We start from the raw sequence: 22,408 nt of genomic DNA on the forward strand, positions 1-22,408 counted from the left end.
TGCCATCAGATTCTAATTTCAGACTCCTTTTCAAATTTGGTCTTTTTTCCCCCCAGAATATACTTTTCAAAACCAGAATCAGGAAATACCTTGAATTTTCCTTTACTTTTCATGAGTCCACCCACTTTTAGTCCCAGGCTTTTTTTGAATATAACCATAGAAACACAGGGAGAAGACACATACTCTTTCTGTCTTCATCTCCTTTCCTAACAACATCAGCAATAATAATGCATATTACTACAAAAACAAGTCTCTGAAAGACCTCTGTGATGCTGTCAGGTGTTTGAGATTAAAACATATTCATTATGATCATATTTCTGAGTTCCTATCCCAAGCCCATTTTAATTCCCCTAAATCCTTCATTGGTTCATAGACTGACAGGCCTATCTACTAAAATTTGATTTTCATAGTGTGTTTAATCTGCTGTACTATTGCACATGAGAACTGATAACTGTGGTATCTTTTCTAAAATATTATGTAATATTTAACAGTTTTATGTTTTAAACAAAGCTCATGGACAAAGAATTTTATAAGGACCTAGAAAAGATCAAGACAATTGGAAGTACGTATATGGCTGCAGTGGGATTGGTGCCGACCACAGGGACTAAGGTAAGCCCCAGAAAATATTTGGAAGGAATGAATGCAGGCCTTTCATTTTGGATCTCATGAGATTTCCTAAAGGTCCAGATCTTTGACTGGATATACTTGTATTCCCAAATGATAATCATCTTGTTACACATAGCAGAATGATCAATAGTTCATTATATCGTTTCAACAAACAGTAAATACCAGCTGGGTACAGAGTTCAGCACTAGGTCCTAGGGGTAATATAACTTAGATAAACGGTTCTCCCTATCCCCTTTTTTTGTTAAGTTATAATAGGGAAATAATACAGAAACATAGATGAGGCACAAATTATTCCATTTTGGTCTTCCTTCCTTCCTTCTTTCCTTCCTTCCTTCAGACAGGTAGTACAGCGCATAGATCTTTAGACTTGAACTCAAGCTGACCTGTATTAAAATCCCACTTCATATACTTAATAGCTTTGTGACCTTGGGCAAGTCACTTAGCCTCCTTCAGCCTCAATTTCTTCATAAATAAAATGGGGGTTATGATAGCACCTACCCTTCAGGGTTGTTGTACGGATCAAATGAGATCATATATGTGAAGTGCTCTGCAAATCTTAAACTGCTTTTGAAACGCTAGGTACTGCATGCCAACTATTATTTTTTCCTTTGATAGATTTGAGTTGTTATTTGTTTCCTCAGATTCCTTGAGTTTTGTATCAGTATCCTTCCAGGCAAATAAGCTGATTGCCCTTTGAACTATGACCCTCAAAAAAGCACAATATCAAATCGCAGCATAGTGATGTTACTAGAAGGTGTTTGCCTCGTGCGCTTTTGATTTGGCAATGGCAAGTGAGTGCAGGTGAGCTAGTCCAGGATGGAAAGCACTTGTTTGAAAGTTTTATCAGGATGTGCTGAGGACTCAGTGTATATTTACGTGATACAAGTAGATTGCAACAGCCTAAGTTCTGTTCTTTGGCCACACATCTGATTTCTTTTATATATTCGGCATTCATCCACATAGCTCAATTCCTCTATTTTAACTGCAACCAAAGTTAAAAATTAATGTTAGTAATCAGTAAACAACAGAACACATTCTAGTCTCCCCCTCCACCCCTGCCTGAGTGGGAGGTGGAAAGGAAAAATATATTTACCAGCAGCCTTTTCACAAGAATCCTCTTGATACAGAGTAAAGTGCAGGTATCAAAACCTTGACAAAATCATTACAAGCCAAAAGGTAGAAGCTATGAAAATCATAATAACTGGCATTTATATAGGACCTTATAGTTCATGAAGTGCTTTACATATATATTATCTCATTTGATCCTTAAAACAAGCCTGTGAGGGTCATACTGAAAATACTGTTTTCTCCATCAAGCTCGGAGAAATAAAATGACCTGACCCACATCCCACGGGAAGGAGGGAGGAAGAGGATTCAAACCCAGGTCCTGTCTAATGTCAGTCCAGCTCTTTTTTACCGCTAAGTTTTCACACCTCTGATTCAAATCCTATGCAGATTTAGGCAATATCCATTTATATAAATGCAGAATGAAAATGAGTCTGAATAATTTCAATTTAAAAGTATACGAAATATCTTCGAAAAATCAGATGACCCATACAGGCCACAGTAGGTTGGAGGTTCTATTTCTCTAGCTGATTGACTGCGTTTTTAATTCCTTCTGTTTAAGACAGACAGAATCAGATTGTGATCATGATGCTTTAGGCATGGCTGGTCTTTGACCCGAACCACTATTGTGATTGATCTACCTTTATCCCTGACCTGCTGCCTAAAGCTATAGCTTATACACAGCATACCTTCCAGCTCTCAGCACATACAAGCAACAGACAGAAGAGAATTTGAAGAGATGGAGAGCATCTGCTTTCAGGGATGAGGCTGAGACCACAGTGCTAGAATGGTGAAATCTGGGCTCAAGGGATAATTCTGATACCCATGTTTCTGCCTACAAGGTGGCTCTCCAGAGCATTGAATCACTAATCCATGCTACCTTCTTTAATATTACAATGGCAAAGCTGAAGAGATCATAGGATCTAGAAATGGAAGAAACCTTAGTGATCAAGTCTGTCCTCTCATTTAACGTGTAAAGAAACAAAGGTGTAGAGAGGTTGTGTCTTTTACAAGTTCACATGGGTACAAAGTGGCAGAGCTGATGTGAGTCAAGGAGATCTGAAGTTCAAACCCAAAACATTCATTTGGATTCAGGTCGTTTTAGTGGACAAACATATTTGCATTTTGATTTCACCATATTATTTCCTCAGGGAAGGTTAACTGGGAATAGAGGGTCAAATAAAATGAGTGAAACAGAAGAACATATGGAATTCTTCAGATTATTGGGACACAATAAAGAAAATGTATTTCTCTAGCACAGCATAGTCTCACCCCAGCAGTCCCACTGATTGTAACAAAACTCAGAGGACATAGAGGATCGGATCTAAGTATTAGCAGAAATCAACAAAAGAAGAATTTGCAGTAAAAGAATAATTTCATTTTATGGATTTGGCTATCCTGGATAATAATGTTTCTCATTTTAATGGAGTTAACATTACATTTTTTTATAAATGAGATTATTGCAACTCTAAATTTTCTGCTTCAAAAGAACACTCAAGCACTTAGACCTACTAATTTAGCGCTCAGGCAAGCATATACACAGACACACAGACACACACACACACACATATCAAAACCCAAACAACTTACCTTGCTGACTTGATTAAATGAATAACAAAAACAAATCTATTATGTAAGCCAAGGTCATGGATTCAGGTCATCAGCTAAAGAGAGGTAAAGGTCATTCCATGATGGTAGGTGACGTTTTCTATAATTCAGTCTTATTCACCAGGAAGGAGAAATAGGGTTTTCGTTTGTTTGTTTTTACTATCTACAAAGGAATTAGAAGAGCTAATATGGTTTTGGATCTCGGTGACAATTCGGAATTCCGCAGACTCAACAACTCGTTTTTGCATTTACTTTAACTGTCACTATGAGCCCAAACTGGAAAAAAAGGGAAAAATATATAAAAGAAAAGTAAAAGAATAATAACAACCGATATTTATATTTTCCCTTGAGATTTACAAAACTCTTGTATGTATTACCATCATATGTATTACATAACATGTCATTCGGTCCTCATAACAGTAAGGTAGGAACTAAGAGGTACTATTATTCTTATTTTATAGGTGAGTAAACTAAGTTTCAGGGTGGTAAAGTGACTTTCTTTTCTATGGTCCAAAGGAAGAATGCAGTCTCGTAGCTTTCCTGACTTCAAGTCCAGCACTTTTTCCAAGTTATCATACTACTACTCTGATAGCAACGACTAACGTTTACATAGCACTTTCAGATTTATGAAGAGCTTTCTTCACGACAAACCTGTGAAAATGTAGTACAACAAAGGATTTTTTTTTTAATCCTTACCTTGTCTGGTGAAATAAAATCCCATCGGAAAATGTAGATGTGAAGAAGTCCGGAGGGCATCTAGTTTAGTCCAGGGAACCACATGAGCTGCCAGCTGATCCAGAGTACCCTATGCTTAACTATTTATTTGTCATGAGATCTTTATAGGATACGAATCCTGAACGCCATTGGTAATTCACAGATAAGTGACTAACTGACAGCAAAATGTCTACATGGTTGACTGATTAGCTTTTCTTATGTCAAGATCCATTGTAAGAATATGGTTATTTTGTACCTAGGCCAAGAAGTCAATTTATTCACATCTGAGCACACTAGCTGATTTTGCAATAGAGATGTTCGATGTCCTTGATGAAATCAACTACCAATCTTACAACGACTTTGTCCTCCGAGTTGGTAAGCTATGACTATAAAGTAAATAGAGTATGTTTAGCCATGTCTATTTTTCCTAATCATGGTAGCAGCCAAAGAATTGAGAGTACCATGTAATTCTGAATTCATACTATAATCATAAAACATGTATTTGGCTTCTCGAAATATGGGAGAGGGACTACAAGAAATGGAATCCTGAATTGGAAAATACATCAGAGGTAATCTAGTACAAATTCTCCCCAACAAAATTCTTAACAAATATTTCAAATACATCCCCTTTTGGAGAAACTTCTGCTCTTGGATACATCTAACTGTTCTTAACATAACAGAATTTGGTACTCTCAGGGATCTTAGAGATCAAAAGTCCAACTCCAACCTGGTTCAGTCTTTTTAAACAGAGACCTAGAGATATGATTTCTTCAAAGTCAGAGAGGTAGTTATTAGCAGCAGAGCCGGGATTACAGCTTGCATCCTCGAACTCCAAATCCAGGGCTCTTTTTGTTATGTCATGGAAATTCTCATTATAGGAAGCAGGTTGAATGAAAGTCATAAGCCAAGAAATGCTCATTAACATAACAAGAATAACATTAACAGTATTTTAAATGAATGATTTAGAACACGATCGATTTTCTTCTACGTTTAAGTGAAGTGTTATCAAAGTAAAACAAATATGTTTTCCCCCTCCCCAGGCATTAATGTAGGTCCAGTAGTTGCAGGTGTTATTGGTGCCAGGAGACCTCAATATGACATCTGGGGAAACACTGTAAATGTTGCCAGCCGAATGGATAGTACTGGAGTGCAGGGGAAAATTCAGGTTTGTTTATTCTAAAGAGTTTGAAATCTGTTCTATAGCATTGTTGAGTTTAAGGGATTTATTTTGAATTCAATCACTAATGTTATGTTTTAAATTTCCTACAAATGTAGGGAAATTGCCATTGGAAAAGAAAGTATTTTTTTGTTCATTTGACACAGGCTTTTATAGTGGAAAGATATGAATATTCTCCTTCTAGAAGAATTCCTTCTCTGTTTTTTTTCTTTTCTTTGTATAGCTTCAACATACTGCCAGTCATTACTTATCCTTGCTTTTTTGACGTCTGTCTGTCTCTCTCTCACATACATACGTACCACGCATGCACGTACACACAAACATACATACCCCATATCTTCACACCCAAACCTTTTGCCTTACGTTATTTGATAGAATAAGATCTTTCCAAGTCCTATATCCTTGAAGTGGCCATTAAAAGATGGACTGGGGTAGGGGTGGTGGGATTAAAAAAAAGGAAAAAAAGTTACACAATAACTTTATACTTAAAAGGTATAGCAAATAGTACATAATAGCTTGGCATTTTCAAATGCAATCATCTTTTTTATTCTATGTTATGGAAATTTTTGTTTTGTTTCATAAATTAAAAATAAAATAAATAAAATTTAAAAAATAATAAAAAGCTGGACTGACCTGTTATAAGTCACAAAAGGTCCTATGGAATAGGACTTTTAAAAAATTTCTGTTGACTTTTTCAACTGTATTCATTATCTGTATGATATTGTTAGAAAAATTTTCCCCATGGATTTTTGTCAACTTCTGTATAGCAATTGGTGTTTATATTTATATAGTTCATGTAGCCAAAAACAAGGTCATTATACCATAAGCTTGCCTTGTTAGTGTGCATGCACACTCTTGATTCAACAAGAACCCCGAAGTAAATGTTATAAAATCATTCAACCTGATTTTCCCATTCCAGACTTGCAAAGTATAAATAACCACTGGCTTTCTCTCACCTTCCCTGTCCTCCACACCTTCATCCTTTAGCCCAATTCCAATTTATTGCCATCCACAGAAGAAAGAAAGTTTTGCCTTCATTCTTTCTCCCACTTCTATCATAAATCTATGGAAGCCTTCACCCAGAAGGCCTTGATTTTGTGAATTGTTCCTTCAATGATCAGGGTAGAGTTCTCTCTGTATAAGGCGGACCTATAGCTTGCCTATGATGAAAGAGACTGGTTACTGAACCTTTCATCCCATCTCAAAGCATCATTTTCCCTTCTCCAAGGAAATGACCATAATGTTTAACTTAGTTCTAGGCTTCTTCAGTGAGCTATTTTTGTATATCGAAGCACTAAATAACTGTGAGTAGTTATGAATGAGGGAATACACAAAGGGTCTATAATTTTATCAACATGGGGGAGCTCCCAATATGGGAAATTTCTCTGACAATTATAAATGCCTTTGACTTAGAATATGAATCTTAGGAAGTTGCCTAATGCCTATGAAGGCTAAGTGATTTATCACCACATCTGGGTGGTTCAGTGGTTAGAGCACTAGGCCTACAGTCAGGAAGACCTGAGTTCAAATGTGGCCTCAGATACCTCTAGATGTGTGACCTTAAGCAATTCATTTAAATTCTGTCTGCCTCAGTTTCCTCAAATGTAAAATGTAAAATCTCCCACTATTGTTGGAAGGATCAAACAAGAAATATATGTAAAGTGCTTGGCACATAATAGACGCTATATAAATGTTAACAGTGATTTCTTCTTTTCTCCTTTCTTCCTCCTCCTCCTTCTCTTTCTTTTTCTTTTCTTCCATGCAGCCACTGATATGATTCTTACCAAACTAATAAATAAGAATAGTAAATTCCTACCCTGGTGTCTACTTTCATTGTTATTGAAATGACCTCATATTCTTGATGGTTGTTTTTTTTTTAATTTTGATTTTTTAATTTAATTTTTATTTTTACTTCCAAATTCACTCTCTCCCTCCAGCCCCTCCCCCACCCATTGGGAAGGCAAGAAATGTGATATCCATCATACATAAACATTTCCGCATTAGCCATGTTTTGAAAAAATAAAAGAAAAATTTTAAAAGAAAAAATATGCTTTAAATATATGCATTCTGAGTCCATCAGTTTGCTCTCTAGAGGTGGATAGCATTTTATATCATGAGTCCTTTGGAGTTGTGGTGGATCATTGTGCTGATCAGAGTTACTAAGCCTTTTATAGTTGACTTGAATGGCTGTTTTGACAAAGCACAAGTTCTGACAGATCTTACCAGAGTACAAAAGCTTCGAGTGTTGGCCCAGAAATGGAATGTCATCTGAAGACCAACCTAAGTGGTTTTTAAGAGATTCCTCAACTGGCTGGTTATATTGCATTTCTGGCCCCAGAATCCCCCACCCCCAAAGCCATCTAGTAAGGCATAACTATACTGCAATCTGCATTGGTTAAGGGAATATTTCCACACCCATGACATCACATACCCTTGAAATATTGAAATGGATTTCATTATAACATGGTAGAGTGGCCCCTACTTGAAGTAGGAACATACTTGAGGCCATTAAGTGGCACAGAGGATGAAGCACTGAGCCTGGAGTCAAAAAGAGCCGAATTCAAATCCAGCCTCAGACACTTACTAGCTAGGTGACTCCGGGCAAGTCACTTAACCTCTGCCTCAGTTTCTTCAACTACAAAATAGGTTGGTCTTCTTTTTCCTTTAAGTCACGACCAAATATTTGGCCTTTTGGATATTGGCTTATCTACTATCCAGCTTTTTTAGTAGGACTCCCTTGTCTGAGTGATTCATTTTGATGGGCAGATCCCTTTGGCACAGGAAAAGGAATCATGATTGTGACTGGATTTCCTCCCACTTCCATTTGACTCTATGGTTTCTCATTCTGAGATCAGCCAGCAGATAGGAGTGACTCAGATCTGGGAGTAACTGACATGTATCTTTTATCCCATTGGCGCTTAGGTCTTTGGATAAATGTTCCTATTTGTTCTCAATGGAAAATATGTGGAGCTTTGAAAAACTTTTCCCTACTTGCAATAAACAAATAGTTATACTTTCATGTTCCCTAATTAGTTACTGCTAAACATTACAATTCTCTCTTTATCCCCTTCTTATGATCCTAGTTCAAAAGCTAAACATGATTGTGAGGAAATGGTGTGTGGGGGTGGGGGGATGTTGTATCATGTGAGGAAATGGTGTGGGGGATGTAGTATAATGTGAGGGAACTGTGTGTGGGGGTGGGGGATGTTGTATGTAACAAACAATATATAGATGAGGTATTTTCCCACAAAGTCAAGTATATCACTCTCTTTATCCTAGATTTAAATTATGTGATCCCAAGGGGGCAGCATAGAGTGGGAGGTATTTCAAAATGCCAAACAGCTCCTTCTAAAAGCGCAATCAGAGTTCTGTCCATTTCTGCTTTAGTCCATGAGTCCTAGGCACCGCCCCCCCGACTTATTTTTTAGTTATGCTTCTTGAAATTGATAACCCTTTTTAAACCTTCCAGCCAAGTTACTATGTCCATCTCCTCTCCCCTACCCTTGCTGTTTGCTGCGTAAAGTTATCTCCTGTTTGGCATCTAAAGTCCAGCTCTATCGATGTCTAGGTGAAACTGATGCCACTTATTCTCTCCCCCTATCAATTCATCTGGTTTTCCTAGTTCCACCTTTTGGAAATCCTTCTCCCCAGCTCCTCTTTCCAGCTTGTGAATCTTATCTTGCTATCTCCATTAAAGCAACTTGAATATGCCTTTCTCTCTCTTTTTTTCTTAGACTATTTTAGTAAACTCCATTCCCTTATCCTGCACGCTATATTTATTCCATCTTTACTTCTAGAATCAGAGGTCTGAGCTAGAAGGGACCTTTAGTATCATTTAGTTCAATGCTCTTATTGTATAGACTAAAGCCCAGAAAAGTAAAATGAATTGCCCTAAAGTTACACATGTAGCAAATCAGAAAGCTGGGAGTCAGACCCAGGTCTTCTAAATACAAAAGTCAACTCACTGTTACAAGCCATTCTCATGTTCCTTCTCCATGCCTTCCCCACCCCGCCCACTAGTTTCCTTTCTTCTTGTCTCCCTCCTTTTTTTTTCAAGTGTAACCCATTGGCTATCACTTTGAAGTCATCATCATAGATGACTTGTGGTCAAGGAGTCACAATTATATGCAAGTATGTAATATAGTTGAGTGACTGTAAAGCTGCAGTTCCCTTGGATCACTGTTAGATGGTGCTCCATAGTCAATTTTAGCTAAGCAGACCTTGATCCCTTTGGTTCCTTTAGCAAAATTATGAAGAAATACAGACATTCTCCCATCTTCTTAAGTGATCAGTCTTTAAGAACAAACAGTGCAATGCGTGAGTTATGAATGATTACTCTGCTGAAATAAAAACAAGACATGATTTAAAATTAACAGATATTTGTACTGTTAAGAGGTTTTTCTAATGCATTTTTATTTTCCTCCTGTCATTCAGATAAGACTCAACTTTCTTTTTATTCATGCTATTTTTACATATTCTTATCTGGCTTCAAAATATTTCACAATAGTCTGAAATTCAAAACAGAGCTATGAAGAAATATGAACAGTGCCAAATTTAGTGATATGAGGTAGTTGTTACCATGTCATATTGTTATTTACTTAATTGCCCACCTCATCGTTTCCTCCTTAAGCATTTCACTCTAAGACATGGCATTGGAAGGATTATGCAAGCATCTAGTTGCTGGTCCACTTATCACCTTAGAAATCCTTAATTGAAAGAATCCACCCCAAAACCTATTCAGATCCAATGACATTCTTAACCTTTGCTACATTTCAAATATTTCCAGAATCAGAATTCTAACTATTACAACTTTTGAATTAGTTGTTGATACAAAACCAGTAGGGAATGCTTTATCCAAGGGAGGCTAGACTGACTGCCATAATTCAGTTTCTGTCCTAGTCTTTCTCTGAGTGGGGCTGAGTTTTTCTAAGTTACAGAGTAGTTTGGGGAACTTTCTTCTTTTCTCTGAAGGATTAGCTCTGGGTTACTAATAATGGAAGCTTCTATTGGTCTGAATATCATCACAAATACATTGTGGTTCCTCAACTTTAAAATAGTCGACCAGTCCTGGGATCAGAGCATAGACTTTTCTGCTGCCTTCGGGACTCAAACTTCTGGAGCTTTTCCTGGAGTAAGAAACTCATAACATAGTTTCCTTGTTTTTTCAAACAATTGAAACTTACAGTGCAACTTAAAGTTCTTATGAAGACCTCTGAGACTTCCTGCCCATTATCCTCACTCTCAGCATGTAGACTTTGGAATTTAGAAAAGTCACTGTTCTTTTGAGTTCTTTGGAGAAGATGTGCTGTGAGACATCTCCTTCCATACCACTATCCCCATGATCACTGCATCATTGCCTCTGGCTTCTAGTTAATGTAATCTGTAGTCTCCATCTTCTGTTTTCTCATCATTCCATGAACATTCTCTGATTTTTCAGACTACAATCAAAGGATTTCAAACTCTCATAGGTCCAGTCACATATGGAATCTGCTATTTTAGGGCCAGCCTCACTGAATGTAGAAAGGCTCATCACCAGGACGTTGGCCATAGGGTAACATTTTTTTTCAACAAAAGTAAGTCACAAAGACCTCCTAGTAAGTCATGGAAAGGCTGGGATCTGTCTTGATAAAGGGAGTTTGGTATTGAAATCACAGATACTTTGAAGTATTGGAATGCCCTTTATAAGTTTTCTTTATCTGATGCTCCTTCAGAATAAAAGGGCTGCTTACTGCAACAACTTCTATTGAGCAGATCTACCTTGCTGGTCTCCCTTGAACCTGATGAGAGGCCCAACTTGTTTTTAAAATCATCATACCACAAGGGTCCTTGCTGATGATTTATTTCTGTTTGAAATGTTCTTCCTCATTTGGGGGAAATATTTGAGTCATCATTCCTTCAGCTTGCCTTCTAAATTTAAGCTGACAAAAACATGGCTAATTTACTGCTTTCTCCTCCCAATATAACTTGTTTGGTTCAATCAGTGATCTTCAATAAGACCCAGATTCGCTTCTGCTCTGATGATACTCTTCTATTTGAGGCTAGATGGAATTATTCAGAATAGATTTCTGACAAGCCTCAGTTACTGCCTACTAGTTTTAATTTAAATATGGTGGAATGAGTTGCTCATTAACCTCCGCTATGCCTTGACCTCACAAGCTTAATAGACTATATATAGTGATATCTTTTAAGCAACACACATAAAGCCATGATGAGAAAAGTACATTTTTTGACCAAATATTAACATTTTGGTGTCCCCCTCCCTTAGTGCTTCTCAAAACTTCCTTCCTAAGTATCATATGCTACATCAGGCTGTACTAAAATGATTCTTTATTTCTCTCAACAATAATTGATATAAAAACGAGACAGTCTCAGCCTTGGTGTTCTTGTTTTTCCCATTCATGACTTCACAACACGTCTTTGTATTGTAAAGGCAGCTGGAACCTAATCCTTCTTCAATACTTCAGGATCTTGTGATGTTTCTAAGTGCTATTATATTCCCTCAACCAGCAGATGGCAGCCCCTCTACAACTTGCGTAGTGATCTTAGAGATCTGACTGAAAAATGTCACCACCTTGCAACCATCCTCGTGATAAGATGTGTGTCCAAACTTAGCTGGGCCCCTGCTTGATTCCTACCATGCTATTACAACACTAACACTCCTATGTTTTCATTTTAGCAAACATCACTTGAGCCAGATTTATCCCTAGGGTATATAGTAAATTGGGGCAATTGCTCTGATCTCTGTATTTTGATGGAGGGCATTTATTGCCATTAGTAAGGCAGTGACTCAGAGATGCAGTTGGTAGGGAACAAGGAAGCAGCTCCTTCAATTACTGTTTTTTGAAAAAGAGTCAGGATCTTGTGAAAATAAAGCCCCTTCATACTCATCACTTAAGCAAAAGACTAACTCTTCCTCCACTTAAATACTCCCTACCACCACCTCCTCCATGGTAACCTTGAGTGATTTCTCATCCCTTTTAAATAGAAAATCTTAACCTGTGGTCCATATACTTTAAAAAAATATATTAGATAAATGTATCTTAACATAATTGGTTTCCTTTTAAATTCTATGCATTTTAATTTCGCATTTAAAATGTTATTCTATGAAGGGGTCCATCGACCTCACCAGATTGCCAAAGTGGTCCATGAAACCAAAAAAAAAAAAGTTAAGAATTCCTATGTTCAATGCTGAGCTTAATGTTCGTGTTGTTCTAATTTCATTTGCATAAAAGTTTTGTCAGTAGAGAGTGTTGGTACAATGTTGGTAAAAAGCAACAACAAAAAAATGAAAACCTAGAGATGATCCTGGGCCCCGTCCAGCCTTCCAGGCATAATCCGGATTCTAGCCTTTCACAACTAGGAGTACAACATTCTCGATCACTTTTTTGAAGATGGTGCATTCAACTGGACGCTGACCGAATCATAAGAAATATCAATTGCTCTTTGTTTTCTGAAACAAGTCTTCTAGGAACATTAGTTTTCCTAAAACTTTGTAGTACTGGCCTTAGAGATCAATAAGCATTCATGAATAATAATGAGGAGGTGTGACACTGCCTCTCCACTTTCTAATGCAGTTTCCTCTTCTGTAAAATAAGATGATGAACCCCTGTGCCAAATGAAAATGTCCTTTTATTACTTAACTTTTCATATATATTATACAATTTTTGTCTGGCTCTCTCCTTTTCACTTATCACATTGTACCTTGTTTCATTGTCATTTGTGTACATCTATCCTGGATAAGACTGTCAATGCCTTGAGGGCAAAGACCTCTTTTTTGTTTTTATCTTTGCATCCCCAAAGCCATGTGATTACAGAACCTTCCATAAATGTCCATTGAATTGAATTAAGCTAAATTGTTTGAGTAATTTTAACTTGAAGAACAAACAGTTACAAAAACTGGTAAAAACTGATCCCTTGAAGGCACACTAATATACTGTTTGTGGAGTTGCGAATTGATCCAACCATCATGGAAAATGATTTGGAATTATCCTGAGGAGATGACTAAAATGTCTATGTCCTTTGACCCAGCGATCCCATTTCTAGGCATATACCCCATGCAGGTCAAAGAAAAAAAGGAGAGTCTTATACACAACAAAATATCCCTACCCAAACTGTTTTTTAAAAAATTTTTAGTATCAAAGAACTGGAAGTAAAGCAGATACCTATCAATTAAGGAATTGGTCAGTGAAATGGTGAAATTGGTCAGTATATGAATGTAATGGAGTATAATGGCACCTTAAGAAATAATGAATATGAAGAGTTCACAGAAGTATGGGAAGACTGGTATAAGCATAGTGAACAGAGTCAAGGACATAATACTTAATTACTACAACAATAGTGGAAAGAACAAGAATAGGAAACTGAAAGCTAGGATATTATAATTAATTATAATTATAATTAGCTCCAAAGAAGAGATGAGAAAATATATCTTCTTCCCTTCTTTGTGGAGATGGGTACATATATTGCCATATTCTTTAGTTAATGTGTTGGTTAGTCTTGCTGAAATCTCTCTCTCTTTCTCTCTTCTTTTTACTTTGTTTACAACATATGGCTCTGTGGGAAGGGGAGGGAAAAGCAATGTATATTTGGAAATGAAGGTTGTATAAAAACAAAAGATAATAAAAGGTGAAAATGAATAAGATAAAAATGGATATCTTATCACTGATAGCCAAAGAAACCACCTTCCCAAATTGTTTTGTGTTTATTCTGTATGGATTTTGCATTCACTTACCTGTAAACACGCTGTCCATCCCACCCCCACTCCCCCAGCCCAAGTAGGATCCAGGTTTTTTAAGTGCTGACAATTTTTGCTTTGCATCCTCTGGGCCTAGCATAGTGCATAACATATAGTAAGTAAATGCTTGTTGAATAACACTTAATTCTTTTTGCCAACAGGTCACAGAAGAAGTCCATCGGTTATTAAAGCGGTGTAGCTATGAATTTACATGTCGAGGTAAAGTCAGTGTCAAGGGAAAAGGTGAAATGTTGACCTATTTTCTGGAAGGAAAAGCAAATGGAAATAATTCTCAAACCAGGTCCTTAAACTTAGAACGGAAAATGTATCCATATGGGAAATCAAACATTCAGACAAAACTGGGCACCAGCTGCCCTTCTGTCTCATCTAGCTTTACAGTCAAAGCTGGGATTGGAGCCCTGCAGACAGCAGGCACCCATACCAATCCAACGCTCCATTACCTTCCTTCTGTGCCAGCTGTGAAAGAAGCCTAGATGAGCGCCATTGCAAGTGAACTCAGAAAGCATGTATGCTTGCCAACGGGGTTTAAGGTCATAGGTTGTGGCGCCAGCCATGGATCCAATCTAACACAACCAAAGAAAGCCAGGAAGCTCCACAGAAGAAAATTTCGAATGGAAGCGATAAGGGCTAACAATTGTGTTAGGACAAGAATAACGCAGGTTTTCTGAAAATAAGGAAATTTTCTTGGAATTTTTAAAAGGTAAATGGTATGCTTAAGGGATGTGTGTAAATGATAATGTATGTGTGTATATATCCTAACTCTATATAAACACATATACACTCACTCTTCTATATATAGGCATAAAAATTTATATAGATACATGTATTTATTTAAACCTTATTTGCAATGGCATAAGAGAGCTATGTCACATCTTCATATCCATTATTGTTTGGACTGAGTTCGGTTTAAAATTTTGACGAGGGATACAATACAGTATCTCAGGAACATATTTTGGAGTTATAGCAAGAACAATGAAAGTTTTGCTCAGAGTTTGAATTAATAAACAAGCCTAAAAAAGTCAGCAGCTTTATCCAAGATTGAACTAAGCCAATTCCAAAACAGCTGCATCTGCTCACTCTAACTTGCCTCTTCCAACCCTGGAAAACATCCAATCAGCATCACATTTAGTACAATAAGTCAAAATTAGGTTAAAAATTGGACTCGGGACCTTGATGGAATACTGACAAACACTTGAACCATCTCTAAGCATATTTGCCCAGATGTTACCCCATGATCAATCACAGGTTGTAGATCAAACCAGAGGTTCCATGATTCAGGTGCAGCAATAGGCCAGTAATATTTAGGAATCCCTTTTCCTTCTGCATGAATTTTTGTAGCTGCTGGATTTCTTCCAATGGAAGCTCTTTGCTGAGGACTAGAGATTGAGGGGCTTCATACCAATTCATCGCCTTCTATAAATATCAGTAGTAGTACTTGTATGCCTTGCCAATTATTTTTTTTACTTTGATGACTTTTTGCTTCTTGTAAAACCATCCAAACTCATTTTTTAAATGTCCAGTGTTATTGTTCAAAGTAAATAAGGAGACAAATCTCATTTCTCATCTTTTTCATGTATGATTTTTAAGTTCCTATGAGTTGAACAATATGTTACTTTGTTTTGTTTTGGAGAAAAACAAACACACAGAATTTAGGAAGTTTATGTTTTCAGACATCTTGTTTGTCTAGAATTCCTAAGCTTTTTGAACAGACAATTTTAGATTAAGGAAATTATTTTAAGACCAGAAATCAGTGCTCTGTCCCAAAGTTGCAGAAATCTATGTTGAAGAAGAAAGTGATGACAGCGTATTCCTCTGAATTTGATATATGTATCTTTGTAGAGTTATAGCATTCATTAAAGGTCAGAGGTTATTCAGGGCATAAACTAGCTAGGAAAGGCAGAACTGTGAGTAATAGAACCAACAAGTTAAGTAGAACAGAATCAGGCCTGTCAGAGTCTAAGCCCAAGAAGGTTATCTAAATTAGGGAGCATCTGGAAAATATGAAGGATCTAGAGAGTTAAGCAGAAGTCAGAAAGTCTATAGGAGAAGTACTAGCAAAGAGGGTCATGGCCGTGCTGGTCCCAAGTTATTGCCAGAAAGAGGTCAGAGGACTACAGCCAAATCCTACCACTTACTGCTTTTAAAATTCTGGCAATACTCATAGAAACTTTTCTTTCATTAAGGGGTATGCATAGCTTTCTTTAGACTTCTGTGTTTTTAGGACAGGTGCAGTGGAAGGCCTAGATTTTTGCATGAATAGTATTTGTATTTTGTGGGTTCTCAAGGTTAAACTTTTTGATTGCAACTCTCCAATCTGTTGGTAGTAGAGGCTCTATTGTATTCATTTGGATCTAAAGATATCTCTGAGGCATCTGCTGACCTATGTTAGGAGCAAAGAAGCAGAAGGAATGATTTTCCTAGTGACCAGGTTGTTATGGTTGAGAATGAGGAGAGATATGATCTTAGAATGATTTGAGGGGGGAATTCAGGAATGCAAACTTATTTAAAGTCAACAAGGAAATTATGAAAAAGCGTATGTAATATACCAATATGTGATAAAATTGTATGACCATAAAATCAATCAGGGATTCCCATTAAGTTCCAAATGTTGACCTGGTTTTTGTAAGCCTGCTTGGACTTCCTGAGTTTCCAGGTCAGGCTGATATAAATCAAGTATATGAGATAACTGCATTTGGTGATGTTAACAACCAAATGAAGATTCAAGATAGGATTTATGCTAGGGGTGGTAGAGACCACAGCTGGTATAAAATGGACTGAGCAAGGTCCAGATAGGGAAAGTATTTCTTTTATGAAAATTCTATGAGAAATACTAAAGGAAATTCAATACCTTGCTGGCACTCCTAGAAAACACCTAAGGTACTCTAAAGAAATCCTGATTGAGCATTTACTTTGCCTTCTCTATCTGTCTCTTCATCTCTGCCATTGGTTCTCAAAATATGGTCCGAGGACACCTAGGAGTCCCTGATACCTTTTCAGGGGGTCCATACGGTCATAACTAGTCTTACTATAATGCTAACATGGCAAGTTATATAACTTCCAAAAACAAAATCTCTTGTTGGGGTAGGGAGAACTCCTCAGTAATTTTTAAGGGTGTAATGGGGTTCTGAGACCAAAAACATTTGAGAACCACTGACCTAGGGGATGAGTTATCGTACTTGTGCTGATCAGGCCTTAGGCAAGTAACTTAACCTTCTTGACCCTCTGTTTCTTCAACTTTAAAATGATGGGGTTGAAAAAAAAGACCTCTGAATTCCCTTTATAGTTCAAGATCTGTGAAACCAATGATTTTATAACCTTGCAAAAACAGAGAGCAAATTAAGGGTCCCTGATGGAAAGGAAATACAGGGAGAAGCTGTGTAAATTTCAAATGTGATCTGACAATAATATCATAATCCAGGAGACACTAGACTGGTGCGATAAACATGTCGGCCACTACCAGAACCAGCGTGATGGAGGGTTGCAGAAATCCAAATGAATCACATAGAATGTCTATGGCAGTGAGTCCTTAGAGATGATCGGGTTTAGCTCCCTCATTTTACAAAAGAATTGAGGCAGAGAAAGAGGTGACTTGCCTGAGGTCACACAGCCAGTAAGTTGTGAAGTTAAGATTTGAATCCCAATTCTCCTCCAAACACTTCCGTGATACTTAGTTTGGTAAAAATGCCAATCCATTTGAAGGGACAGGAAGTAATGTCAAGTCCCTAAGAAAGATCTTGTGTTCACTATGTAATCCACTTTGGAGACATAATAATAAAGCTGTACAACTTGGAGTTACAATGTCACAAGAACACATACCTTCTAGATGGAATTGTAACTTCAAGTGGAGCTAAACTCTCACTCCAAATTCTCTCAGCTTCTGAGAAATACTTGGGTCCTAATGCAGAACTTGGCATGTTTTTATGTAAAGATGGGCATCATAGGTGACACCTTGAAAATTGTCAGGTATCAGGAAGCATGTGGAGTAATGTGTCATCTACCAGGTAACTTTCCATCCCCAGCCACCAACACTTCCGATCACCACTTCCATTGTGAAAACATTGCCCTTATGATTCTTGAGCAACCAAGTAATCAATACACCGCCGGGAAGTTAAAATTTTATAAAGAAATATGATCAAGAATTCATGGGACAGGAAGGAAGAGGGAAGGAACCATTTCTTACCATGGTTTTTTTCTATTGATGGCCCATGGTAATTTAGACTATATACTGTATACCTTACAATGGTGTGTCTATTCTTGAAAAGAAACTTCTGCTGGGATACTTGTTCCAGATAGATAGTTTTGTTATTTGGTGGCCAACTATTAAATAAGGAATGTTCAGGGGTAAAACAAATCAATTCAGGGTCATTTCTCATTTAGACAGGTTTACCTCGATAAGTCCATTTAGTTGTTCTGCCTTTGAAAGTTGGGGAGAGGAAATAGTAATGTGGAGTCAGGGTGAAAACAGGAGTAGTGTTTAATAAATTGTAAATTCCTTGAGGGCATGAACTCTGTGATATTCATCTTTTTATTCCCTACCGTGCCTAGCACAGTGCCTTCCGTATCGTAGGTGCTCAGTAAATGGCTGTTGAATAAATGAATTCATCATACAATTGAGCAAAGAAAGTTCAGTTCATTAGAGTATATTAAAAGTGAGGGTCTTCAATAGAACCACAGTATGTTCCACAATTCAGGAAAAAAAAAACAAATTGGAAAAATACTAGTAGAACTTGACAAACCTGAGTAACTGGTGTATGCTCTCTGTGGGAGTATTCAATCCTTACTCTTATACTGTTCAGGGTTCCATCTTTAGATGCTTAGGAGAGATTATGTGAACAAAAAATTAAATGATTTCTTGAGGGAAGAAGTACCACTTAACCAGCTAGATTTCATTTTCCTCCATAAATGTGTAGGTGGAAGAATTCATCTGAACCAGAAAAGGTCTTTAAGGGTGAATGGATCCAGTCCAGGATCTAGGCTTAAATATAAGTACTAGCAGAATTTGTTCATGTGGGAAATTACATGGGTAGATGGAGAAAAAAAGTATTAATGAAGTCACCTTATTGGGATCCTATTAAAACAAACAAAAATGAACAATTTCAAAGCCAGAAAGTCTGATCTAAAGCCAGAGGGAATAGGTAACAGATGGTGGCATATTTGTACCAAAACATGGTCTGGTTAAGTGTGTGTAAGGGATTTCCAGTAAAATCTAGGGAAGTGACCCACGATACTTTAATTGAAGGATACTTCAACATCAGGGCATGAGTTGTAGTAGGACATGTCTGATCAAATTAGAATCCTTCTAAGCAAGAGAGGTTCAGCAGAGACCACAAAGGTGCATTGGTACCAAATATGGTTTATTTTGCTTAAGAATTATTGGCAACTTTTGCTCAAGTTAATGCAGATAAAGAGTAGAATTAATATCTGATATTTCATTCTATGTGGTAGATCTCTCCTTAGAGAACAATAGTCCCTTATATTAAGTTTTCCAATTTTATTGTTCCTTTGATTTCAATAAGTTAACTCTTTTCACCCACATGTTCTTGGTGTTTTTTTAATCATCTTTTCCACCTATAACTCATGTGAACTGTATTTATGAAGAGGATATAATTACAATGAACAATCTGACATGGTTCACAAAGGCATGAATTCATATCAGCAAGAGGGAAATATACCTTCTGTTGTAATACCTCTATTAACAATGTGGACATATTCCCATGGCATATTTTAGTGGTAGAAACTTTGTAATCAAGGTAGAGAAAAACCTAAGGCATGGAGATACGAAATATGAATTCTTTCCCTTCTATGCCCCATTGGGAAATTCCTACCCTACTCTCTTTTTGGGCTGTTCAGGGTCACTCCCACATCTCTTAAGATGGTCCCCAACCCTATATTGTGGAGGGTACAGGTGAACCAGGCAGCAACTTCTCTAGGCAGTCAAGGCTGGGTAGTACAGTCCTTCTGTAAGTGGGCCTTGGACCCTGGGCCACCCACAAGAGTCAGCAATGTTGCCTTTTTCACCTCAGCCACCTGACACCAGCAACCTAGCCCTGGAGCTCAAATTTGTTCCACTTCTTTGTAGCATCTAATTGTATCTTCCTCTCTACCCCACCCACTGTACATCAGATTTATGACAGCTCTTTGTAATTCAAACTCTGACTTAATGGACTGGTTCTTCTTGCTACAACCCTGTCAAAGGGAGTATTCTTTTCCTTATAGTCATGCCATTTAGATCATTCAGAGAAGGACAGGAGTAACCCCTCTAAGTTGATCTGTATTCCTGAAACCTAGATAACATTCCAGTTCGAGGAAGCCCTCCCATCCTCCCCAAATAGGTGCCAATTCTGACAAGATGTTTTTTGTAGGATTGTCTATTGCAAGCACAACGTTTCACTCCCATTTGCATGATTTATCTTTACATAATAGTGATGATGAATATCTTTATACCAGAATATGAGAAGAGCTCTTCAGACTCTTATTTGTTCTTCTATCCTTCCTGTCCCAAATTCTCCTTCCTTATATTTGGGACTATTTGCAAACCATTAATCTCTCTCAGCACTTTTTTCCCACCAAGTTTTTATGATCTTGAAACTACAAAATAATATTCAATGAAGTTCTTGAATAAATAGTTCCAAGAGTTTTATATGCTAATCAAATATGAACAGAATACTTCAAATAGATAAACTGTATATATTTTCTGTGCAAATGTCTTTCATGAGCATTAGAATAGCAGCTATTGTTTGGCTGAATACACCCATATCCCCTTACATTTTTTTTGTTTGTTTTATATTTTAGTTCCTCCTAAAATCTCAGAGAGTCTGTTCTATGATCACATTGGATGTTTGTGTGTGTGTATGTTTTTTAAATATTTTGCCAATACAGAGACTATGGTTGTGTCTTTAAAAACAACTAATTCAATCATTCTTAGAACATGTAGCCTATTCCAGAAAGAAGAAAGAAGGAGAAAGGGGGGGGGGGGAGGGAGAGAGGGAGAGAGGGAGGGAGGGAGGAAGAGAGGGAGAGAGAGGGAGAGAGAGGGAGGAGGGGGAGGAAAGAAAGAAGGATGGAAGGACTCACTCATTTAAAGAATTAATTGGTGGTTTGATTGAATTTGTTGGTCAGAGAGGCTGTGTTACATAATGGTTAGAGGGATGGTTTCAGAATCAGCAAGACATGGGTTCAAATCCTGCCTCTGGCACCTACTGGCTATGTGACCCTGGGCAAGTCACTTTATTTCTCAGTGCCCCAGGTAGCTCTCTAAGACTGTAATATATGGAGCAGGTACAATCTCCTTGCTGGGAGTTCCATAGGTCAATGAAATCATAGATCTGTTCTCCCTCTTTCCTGTTCCCCTCATTCCCAATTGGTCAATTCAGGTGTATGGTTGGATGAATATGTTTGTGTATGGATATGGGGTGTGTGTGTGTGTGTGTGTGTGTGTGTGTGTGTGTGTGTGTGTGTACGCTTGCATGTATATGGCCACAGGTGAAGAAATGAAGAAGTCATGTAAGAAATGTTATTGAGAATATGTTGACTCCATTTTTACTAATGTTTGTAGAGTTCCTTAAGTATATCTTGGACATTTTTGGAAGCAAAAAGAGCTCTTCCAGTAAATGACTGTTCTGGGGCACTAAAACAGTAGCCTAGTGACCCTAAAGAGTGAATTTAGCCTTAACAGTTAATGGGGGCAATGATGTCTATTGGCATCCTAGAAAAGAGCTCAAGTTGTTGTGGAATCTGACTCAATAGACCATTCAGCCTAGAATGTTTGCAGACACAAAAGCCTCTTGACATCACACGAGTAGGTGCCACAGACCACAAGCTCAAAGCTGTTGAGCATAAACAATAGGATTTCCATTCCTGGAAAAGGGGAATGTGTATCAATGAGTGATTCACATAAGTATGTTCACTTTAACAAACTATTTTCTTTATCATCAGCAATTCCAAGCTCTGTATGGGCCCTGTTGGAACAGGAGCACTATTTAGCCATAATGTCCTTTGGAGTTTTGTATTGCAGTGATAAGCAACATTTTTTAATTTGTGATAAACTTGTATGATATTGCCTTATTTATTTTTAATCTTGTACAGTGTTAATGTACAAATGCTGGCCTTTAGTGTATTATTCACTTTAAAGAGTTTATTATGAAAAAAACCAATTTGTAAATAGTTTGTCAATGATAATTAATTGCATGTCCACTTGTACCAAAAACACACACATAATAATGACATCACACACACACGCTCACACACATACGCGCACACACACCTGGCACACTTTTAACGGATGTTGATGGTTTTTTATAATAGAGGTTTTACACCTGCATGATGATGACTAGCTCTTTGGAAATGGCCGTTCTTTGTGCTCCTCTCTGCAACCTCTTTGCATGCCACTCATGCCTGATGTAAGTGACAAAGCAAAACAAAATCCAGGATGTCTCTAAAGTGCTTGAACATATCACTTTTGA

At 37.4% G+C, this 22,408-nt stretch overlaps 1 protein-coding gene and 1 long non-coding RNA gene across 2 annotated transcripts in view; one reads left to right on the forward strand and one right to left on the reverse strand.

Annotated features, from left to right (window-relative positions):
• The window catches only part of LOC118831095, a 58,986-nt gene extending 54,885 nt beyond the window's left edge, over nt 1-4,101 (reverse strand). Inside the window, exon 1 of the long non-coding RNA XR_005009122.1 lies at nt 3,997-4,101. This is a non-coding gene — a long non-coding RNA (uncharacterized LOC118831095). The remainder of the gene's footprint in view (nt 1-3,996) is intronic.
• The window catches only part of ADCY1 (adenylate cyclase 1), a 351,817-nt gene extending 337,112 nt beyond the window's left edge, over nt 1-14,705 (forward strand). Inside the window, exons 17-20 of the mRNA XM_036738252.1 lie at nt 511-609; nt 4,275-4,389; nt 5,055-5,179; nt 14,087-14,705. Coding sequence (XP_036594147.1) covers nt 511-609; nt 4,275-4,389; nt 5,055-5,179; nt 14,087-14,419 — 672 coding nt within the window. The 3' untranslated portion in view covers nt 14,420-14,705. The remainder of the gene's footprint in view (nt 1-510; nt 610-4,274; nt 4,390-5,054; nt 5,180-14,086) is intronic.
• Nucleotides 14,706-22,408: the final 7,703 nt, after the last annotated feature.

Source organism: Trichosurus vulpecula, chromosome 9 (genome assembly GCF_011100635.1).
Source record: "Trichosurus vulpecula isolate mTriVul1 chromosome 9, mTriVul1.pri, whole genome shotgun sequence".
NCBI lineage: Eukaryota > Metazoa > Chordata > Mammalia > Diprotodontia > Phalangeridae > Trichosurus > Trichosurus vulpecula.